The sequence below is a fragment of the Spermophilus citellus genome (assembly GCF_964194105.1).
Source record: "Spermophilus citellus genome assembly, chromosome: 4".
Lineage (NCBI taxonomy): Eukaryota > Metazoa > Chordata > Mammalia > Rodentia > Sciuridae > Spermophilus > Spermophilus citellus.
The window spans coordinates 23,416,623-23,425,938 of NC_138185.1; the positions used below are offsets into that span (position 1 = coordinate 23,416,623).

Here is a 9,316-nt window from a genome sequence, read left to right on the forward strand (position 1 = left end):
TATACTCCCTGGGTTTGAATCACAGCTCTGTTTCTTGCTAGGTGTTTGACTTCAGATAAGTCATTGAACTTCTCAGAATTTGTTTTCTCATATGTAAAATGAGAAAAACAAACAGAATTTTTGTAATTGTTGTGAGCATCAAATGAGATAATATTTGTTAAGCACTTAAGTATAATGTCTGGCACATAATCCAGTAAAAGATAATTATAACAGTGACGGTGGTGATGAAAACCCCAATACCCCCACTTTTCTCTCAAAGCAAAAAAAGAAAAGTTACTTAGGCCTGTTCTCTTCCATTTACCCATTGTCTTCCTTCTCCAACCACAAGCCAAGAACACTAGATTATTAGTCATGACACTTGGCTCTGAATGTCAACTCTATCACTTACTAGTTTTATAATTTGAGGGAAGTAATTAAATTTCCTTGAAATATTTTTTAATTTATTGTTACTTTGTTTACTCTGCTGGATTATTGTAAGCATCAAATGAGTTAATGGATTTTAAAGCACTCTGTGAACTATGAAACACTAAATAAATATGAAGAAGTGATTTTTTTTTTTTTTTTTTTTGGTAGTGGGGCTTTAACCCAGGGGTGCTTAATCACTTAACTACATGCCCAGTCCTTTTTTTGTTTGTGTGTTTTTTAATTTTGAGATAGGGTCCAACTAAGTTGCTTAAGGCCTTGCTAAATTGCTGAAGCTGGCTTTGAATTTCTAATCCTCCTGCTTCAGCCTCTTGAGCCACTGGGATTACAGGTGTGTGTGTACCACAATGCCTGTCAAGGGGTAACTCTTTTTATCTATCTCAGACTATAAGATAAATATTTTTACCAGTAAAAAGCAACTTTATCTCCAAGTTTTTTCTCATGAACATTTCGATCCAGCACATTGTAGCAGATGTTGGTAGTTGCTCCTTTCATCCACTCAATGAAGATTTTCCCTTTAGTCACATCAAAGTTGTACTGGAGAAATGGGCCAGAGCATGGAATCTTCCAGTAAAATTCTTTGGCAATCTCCCCCCAAAATTCTGCAACAAAAAGAGAAGCCCAGGCATCACTAAGCTTTTCAGACATATTTATCCTCAGCTGGCTTATCTAGTCTATGCATAGGACCAAGTTACAATTTCCCTGTCTTAGGACCCACCACCTGGATCCCTCCCTCCTTTACTGAGTTTGGTATCATTTACAACTCTCCTAACCTACCTTCTTCTACTCCCATGGCTGAATCTTGATTCAAATTATTCCTCTGTCCTCTAAACTGTTTATTCATTTTTCACCATCTCTTCCAGTCATAACCAAGCATTATCTAACACAATGTCTTGTACATAGTAGGCAGTTAAAAATGGTTAGTGAAAGGAAGAAATTCTTTAACCAGATCTTCCATGACCATCTTTTCTTTTTTTCTTTTGTACCAGGGTTTCAGCCCAGGGGTGCTTTACCACTGAACCACATCCACAGCCCTTTTTAATATTTTATTTAGAGACAGTATTGCTGAGTTGCTTAGGTCCTCACTAAGTTGCTGAGGCTGGCTTTTGAACCTACGATCTTCCTGCCTCAGTCTCCCAAGCCAATGGGATTACAGGTGCGTGCCACCACACCCAACTCTTTCTTCTTTTAATTTGTTCATTTTCTCTTAGCAATTATTTATTAAGCATCTCTTTCTACTACTACTTGCACAAGTATTAATATGTGCCAGAAGTTATTTTAAGCTCCTTACATGTATTATCTCATTTAGTTCTTACCACAACTCTAAGAGGTATGCATTATTTTCATTCTCATTTTATAAATTTGAAATTAAGACTCAGAGAGGTTACATAACTTGTACAAGGTTACACAATTTAAAATTTTTTTTAGTTGTAGATGAACACAATACCTTTATTTTATTTATACATTTTTATGTAGTGCTGAGGATGGAACCCAGTGCCTCACAGATGCTAAGCAAGAGCTCTACCACTGAGCTACAGCCCCGGCCCCAAGGTTACACAATTTTTTAAAAACAAAATTTTAGTTGTAGATGGACATACTATTTTTGTTTATTTATTTATTTTTATGTGGTGCTGAGGATCAAACCCTGTGCTTAACATGTGCTAGGCAAGTGCTCTACCACTGAGTTACAACCCCAGTCCCAAGGTTACACAATTTGCTTAGTCAACATTTGAACTTAACCTGAGGAAAACATTTTTTGCTAAAGTCTAAAAGATGAATAGTTTTTCTCTAATTCCTCACCAAATAAGAGAGTGCTACTATAGGATGGGAGTAAATCAAGGGTTTATGTTAAACTTCTTGAGGTTGAAACACAGAATAAAGGAAAGAATAGCAGGAATTTTTGCGGAAGTTGATGTGTAACTGGGCAGATCATGCAATTCTTCTGTGCATGATAAGGAATCTGGAATTGATCCCAAGAGCAATGGAAAAACATTTAACAGGTTTTTATTAAAAAAATTTTTTTTGTAGTTGTAGATGCACAGCATGCCTTTATTTAATTTGTTTTATTTTTATGTGGTGCTAAGGATCAAACCCAGTGCCTCATACATTAGGCAAGTGCTCTGCCACTGAACTAAAGCCCCATCCCAATGCTAAACTTAAAAAAAAAAATTTACTTTTTAGTTATAGTTGGACACAATACCTTTATTTCATTTATTTATTTATTTTTATGTGGTGCTGACAATCGAACCCAGGGCCTCACACGTATTAGGTGAATGCTCTACCGCTAAGCCACTACTCCAGCCCCTGAACTTTTTAATATTTTTTTAGTTGTTGTTGGACACAATGACTTTATTTCATTTATTTATTTTTATGTGGTGCTGTGCCTCACACATGCTAGGTGAGCACTCTACTGCTGAGTCACAACCCCAGCCCACATTAAACGGTTTTAAGCAAAAGAGTGACATGATCAGATTTATATTCTTAAAATATCTGCCTTACTACTCTGAAAAAAATACACTCAACAGGTAAAATGAGTAAATGCAGAGAATTTAGGATATTATGAGAATTGGGTCAGACACACTTAGAACCATAATAATGGAAGGAATCTTAGCAATTATCACCCCCTCTTTTTTTAATGTATATTTTTAGTTGTAGATGGACACTTTTATTTATTCATTTATTTTTATGTGGTGCTGAGGATCAGAACCAGTGCCTCAAGTGTGATTGTAATATATTCCAATAAAATTTTCCTAAAAGGGAAAAAAAGTGATTATTTAAGAGATGGTTATAGCAACACTATTTATGAGCCACAACCCCAGCCCTCATTTCATAATGAACAAAATTATAAAAGCTAAATTTGTTCAGGATTATATGAGTTAGAATTTATATAGCCTAGGTCAGGCATGATGGTGCATGGCTGTATTCCCAGTTATTTGGGAGGCTGAGGCCATAGTATTGCTTGAGCCCACAAATTCAAGACCAACCTAGGCAACATAAGAAGACCCCCATCTCAAAAACAAAGAATTTAGACAATCTATTTGGAGAGATAAGATTAACAAATGAAGTAGTTTTGAATATAGAAGACAATATAATTGAAAGATAAATTACATGGTATATAACCTTTTAATCTATCAAAGAAATTCAAATTAATTTTCAACCCAAGATGCCGTTGTATACTTATCAAACTAGCAAAGATTTTTTTAAAAAATTAAACCCAGTACTTGGGTGGCCCTGGGAAAACAGGTACTCTTATACAATGATGGCATTTATAAGATGTCAATACAATCTTATTAGATAATAATTAGATAATACCTGACAAAAGCCATAAAACTTTTTGACCCTTTTATCTGCTAACTCAACTTTAGGGAATATATTCCAATAAAATATTCCTAAAAGGGAAAAAAGTGGTTATTTAAGAGAAGTTTATAGCAACACTATTTATAATAGTGAAACTGGAAACAACTCAGGTCCAACAACTATTAACTGATGAACACAAGTAAAACAAGTAGTACTATAACAGAACTCTGAATGGCAATTAAAAGAGATAGCAAATGGGAATCAGCATTTAATAAGTTTATATTATAGTTTGATGAAATATATATTATCCCAATTTTATAGATGAGAAAACTGAAGTTCAGGAAGCATAAGAAACTCTCCCCAAGGGCAGGGGATATAGCTCATTTGATACAGAGTTTACCCGACATGCACAAAGCCCTGGGTTCAATCCCCAGCACCACCAAAAAATACCAAAAAACCACAAAAGAAACTCTCCCCAAGGACAACATAGCTAATCACAAAAGTATACATATTCAAAAATATTTTAAGTGCAATAATAGACACAGTATATAATACTATTTATGAATCACATTTATGTCCATCACTTAGAATTTTTTCCAGGTGTTTTGTGTGTGTGTGTGTGTGTGTGTGTGTGTGTGTGTAGCAATCTGAATGTTCCCTTGGCATGATCTAATAATGAAGTTCAGAAGAAAGAGATGAACACATACTGGGGTGATCAGGAAAAGCTCTGTGGAACTGGTAGAGTTTGATTAAGAGGAACAGAAGGAAATAGGTAAAGGCAAGGAGGTGGGAAGGGACCTTTGCATATCCAGAATATAAAAGAGAAAGACCTGTGAATGAGGGGTAGGGTAGGGAGTAGCAGGAGATAAGAAGGAAGAAGTTGGGTGGGGCTAGATTATCAGAGGACTTGGGAAAAAAGCAGGATTTGAAATTGAAGGAAATAGGAAACTATTGATAGTTTGGGCAATAACATTTGAAAGCAGTATTTCCAGAATATTACTCTAATGGTGAGAGATGGAAGGGAAGAGGTAAGACTCAGGAAGAAAGGAAAACTTAGGAGGCTGCTTCTTGATTTAAAATGTCTGTCAGGGTAGTGGTGGTGTAGCTCAGGGGTAGAGTACCCGCTTAGCATGTGCAAGGCTCTGGCTTTCATCCCCAGAGCCACAAAACAACAACAAAATGTCTATAGGAATAGAAGAAAAGGTAAATCCATGAGGCATTTTGAAGAAGTATTTGACAAAATTTAGTGAAAAGCATACTGTGGGGTAAAGAAAGAGGATCAGAATCACTGATAGGAGGATAAGTTCTGCAGTTAAGACTGTTGGCTCAAATCCCAACTCCACCATTAACCAGCTTTATGACCTTGTGCAAGTCAGTTAACCTCTCTAAGATTCAGTTTCCTTGTCTGTAAAGTGTGGAACATTATAGTCCCCACATCAAATCAAACTGGAATTGTGCTTAGCAAGCAGTAAGCAATCTGTAACTAGATAAGATATATAGATAGATCTGATTAGAAGAGAGGCTGATAGAAGAGATTTACAGTTTGGGATAGTGCCATTTGACACTGATAGGAATAAGAAAATTAGGGAGGAGAACAGGTTTGGGAGGGAAAATTGGTAAATCCCATTCATAGTCATGTTGAATATGGTATAACATCACAGTGTGCAGATACATATAGTCTATATATCCCTATGAAATTTGGGACCAAAACATAAGTGAAATGCTGGGTATAGAGTAAATATATAGAATAGGAATTATTGTGGTAGTAATAGCTCACCCCTGGGAAGCAGATGAACTTATGATGGGAGAAAATATAAAGAGGAAAGAGAAGTAAAAAGAGGTCTGAGGACTCAAACTTGGACAATGCTGCAGCAATCAACCACTTCACACTTGATTCCATCTTATCTTGCCTTACTCAGTAACTACTTCATCCACATTATTTTTATCAAACTAATCATTTATTGAATGTTTACAGTGCACCAGGCATTTTATAATGCACACTTCTTACCCACTTTAGTCTTCATACAAATCGATGAGGTAAATATTATTATTCCTGTCTTATAGTTGAAGGAAAGGAATTTCAGAGGGTTTAAAAATCTGCCCAAGACTCCACAGTAAATGAGTGGCATGGCGGGTGCTTTTCTCACTACCAAACATGATGTTGCCCAGTCTAAAGGCAAAGTCAGGGAATTTTCCTGGTACATTTTTAACGACATGAAACCAACGATCAGAATCTGAGTTAGTACAATCCCGGCCCAAATTTTAAAAGAAACTGACATTGCAGTGACTCATTCAGTCTTATATTGGGTAATTTATGGGGAATGCTTGATAGAAAGAAAAAAAAATCTGGAACTCTCAAGATGGGAACCAGACCCGTTACTGCCCCTGAACAACTGAGATTAGTTCACAATTTAAAGGTCTCAGGAGGCAATTGCTGAGTTGGTGTGAAAGGGAGATCAAAAAACTCTCCTGGGGTCCTCCTCCCCTCAAGACGTCACCTAGCCCCGTGGAGCCCAGCAGCTCACCTCCTGGAACTTGCGCTCTCCTCTCCGAAATCTCCCTTCTTCCAATTTCCTCAAGGAACCTCCACTCTTCCGTCACGGAACCCCCATCTCCTCACAAAACTGCCAAGTCCCAAGGAACTCCCCAACTTCCAGGGAACCCTCAACTCACAGAACCCCCATTCTCATAGACTCCCATCTCCTTCCGGAATCCCCTTTCCATCTCCTCACAGAACCGCAATTCTTCGGTGAAACCCCTCACAGAGCCCCCAACCCCTCCAGGGAGCCCCTGCTCCTCTCCTCACTGGCGCCCCCCAGGCTCGCTCGGGCCCAGCCTCACCCCGCGGCTCCTCCACAGAGCGCCGGTGCAGCTCGCGGTAGCGCTGCAGCGAGGGGACGTGCGCCGAACGGCTGACTTCGGGCGGCGGAGACCAACTCCGTGTCCGGCCCCCGGCTCCAGCTTCCTCCCGGCCACCGCTCCCACTGCTGTTCCGACCCCGTTCTTCGGGAAGTCCCATCACGTCAAGTTCCGAGCACCCGGGTTGCCTCTGTGGTGGCCGCGGGTGGTGGAGCGGGGAAAACAAGCCGATCCTAGAGGCGGAGCCTTAGGCGAGGGGCGTGGCCTGTTGCTGGGGGCGTGGCTTTTACTGTCTGTAATGGGCGGGGCCGTGTATTGTGGGCGGGGCCACGTTAGCAAAGACAGCGCTATGGAAAAATCGAAGGATAGGGGCGTAGCTGTCTTGCCGGAAGAGGTAGGAACATAAAGTGAAAGCAGAAGGGGCGGGACTGGGCATGACAGGAGAGAGGGTGGAACCATGGAACGACAGGGAAGGGGTGGGTCCAAGCGTGACAGGAGAGGAGGTGGTCCCATGGAGTGATCCAGAGTAGCTGGGCTGAATATGACTGGAGAGGAGGCAGGGCCGTGGAGTGACCAAGTTGGGGTCTTGGAGTGACAGCTAAGGGGTTGGGTTTAGGCAGGGCTCCAGCGGGAGAGGGCTGGGCTAATGAGAGAAGTTGGATCAAGTCCATCGTGGAGTCACTCTGTAGTTTGATTGCGCAATCCTGATTGTCACTCCACCGAATCGTAAAACCAGGTGAAGTACAGTCCCTTCTAGGTGACACACTTTCCCCCAAGTTTCTCACCCTCAGAAATAATCCCACTTCGTCCACCGGAAAAATTCCATAACTTTGATGTCATGGCGTTCAGGACAGGACACCCCTCTCTGCTAACCTAGGGGCCAGTTCTGATTTTCTCCCACCTCTGAGGACATATTTTCATTTTCCTTGCCTCCATTAATCTTCACCCAGTACAAGATGCATTAAGTGAAGGTATAAGACTTATTAAATGAAGACCAAAGAGGAAACTTTGGTCTTTGCTAAAAAACCCACCTGCTCATTGCACAAATTGTAAACTCAGGAAAGGGAAGTAACTTTCACAAGGTCGTGGCAAAAAGAATCTAATTAGGGCCAAGCCTGTGGTCACTGATTCAGGTCTGTTTTTATTCCCTCCAGTTGAAGCTAAGGCTTGTAAAATTCCTGTCTATGCAATAGGAGAAGTAATTCAACTATTCTTCTTTGCTTCCCAATCTCTTTATTTCACCAGGGACACCTCCCACCTGCCACAACTTGAGCTCAGTTACCCCTGGTTTCCTTCTATTCTCTTCACACAGAAAGAAGAAGCCAGGCAGGACCCTCAAATTTCTACCTGTGCTCACCACCAAGAAGGGCCTTCTGTACATGACAGTTCAGACACTGGCTGTCAATGCAAGGAAGATACTTAAATATTTAACTCCAAGAATGATTCTGAGGTCTAAAGCAGGCAGTCCCTGCCTTCTGGTGCCTACACAGAACTTGTGACCCTATCTAGCCTCCCTCACCCCTCCTCCTCTATTCTTTGCCCAGCTGACCATGAGTCCAGAATACACTAAGCCGGAAAACAACTCCTAATGGTCACACATATGATCTGGAGCCTACCCAATCCTAAGGAGAGGGCCCAGTGAAAGCATACCAAGCTTGTAGAGTAGACATTAACCTCAACGAAAGGACAGATACTGAGGAGGCATAAATTGCATTAGAGTTTCACACACTTTGCTGAACATACGAAGACTCCCCTGAGGAAGCACAGATCTTGTGCGAGTGTCTTAGATCCCACCCAAGGGCTCTGGGCCCTTCTAATAGGAGGATATGAATGGCATTGAAGGGCATTGACCCTACTGAAGGGATATAGATTCCACTCCAGAAGATACAGAGGATGCAGACTTCACTAAGGAGATTTGGACCTGAGTGAAAAGATTCAAACCTCACTGAAGGGCCTCTAACTGTGCTGAAGGAGTGAACATCACTGAGGGCACAGGCATTATTTAGGTCCCACTGAGAGAATCAATCCTCACTGCACTGTAATAGGCTATACCAACTTTATTCAGAAAATATGAGCCTCACACACACAATACAGCTCTAAATCGCTGTTCCACTCTCCTTCCCCAAGCCTTTCTCCCAAACCTACAGCAGCTCCACCCATTGCTGCCCCCTCCTGTCTAGAGTGGCACTGAAGCTGCTACATTCATAGTAAATGGTAAATAAATTCAAGTTAACTGGGCCTGAAGTCTGGGGTTGGAGGAGGGGAAGTGTGTCCAGAGGCTTCTCCAGCTCCTTGCCTCTGCCTGTGGACTGCACAAAATTTGGAATAGAGGCTTCATAAGGAAGGAAACCTCCTCCATCCTTGGAGATAGGGAAGTAGTGCAAGTTGTGGTCTAATTGGAATTCCTGACAGTAGGTAAAGGATAAATGGGTTTGGCTGGGATGAGAACCAACAAGATGAAGACGATGATGATGTTGGCATTTATTAAGTAAGTGCCAAATCCTACACAAAAAAGCACCTTCCATCCTTTATTTTATCCTCATGAAAACCCTCTAAGATGGATACTATTATTCTTTCCATTTTGCAGATGGGGAAACTGATACTCAATGAGATTGTCTTACCCAAGATCACAAAGTTTGTGAGCAGTAGTGCCAAGAATAGAATCTAGACTACAGAGACCCATTCTCACCCTTTTATCTTCTTCATCCCACCAACCTTGTGCCACCATTATTTCTCA

The 9,316-nt window shown here is 40.9% G+C and overlaps 1 protein-coding gene across 2 annotated transcripts in view; it reads right to left on the minus strand.

The window, feature by feature from the left end:
- The window catches only part of ACSS2 (acyl-CoA synthetase short chain family member 2), a 48,970-nt gene extending 42,130 nt beyond the window's left edge, over positions 1-6,840 (minus strand). The window contains exons 1-2 of one of the 2 annotated variants that reach the window (XM_081292453.1): positions 6,562-6,840; positions 830-1,025 (exon numbers count right to left, since the gene is read on the minus strand). In XM_081292453.1, the coding sequence (XP_081148579.1) occupies positions 830-1,025; positions 6,562-6,739 (374 nt within the window). In that variant the 5' untranslated portion in view covers positions 6,740-6,840. The remainder of the gene's footprint in view (positions 1-829; positions 1,026-6,561) is intronic. The other variant, XM_081292452.1, reaches the window with a different exon arrangement.
- Between the last annotated feature and the right edge of the window lie 2,476 nt (positions 6,841-9,316).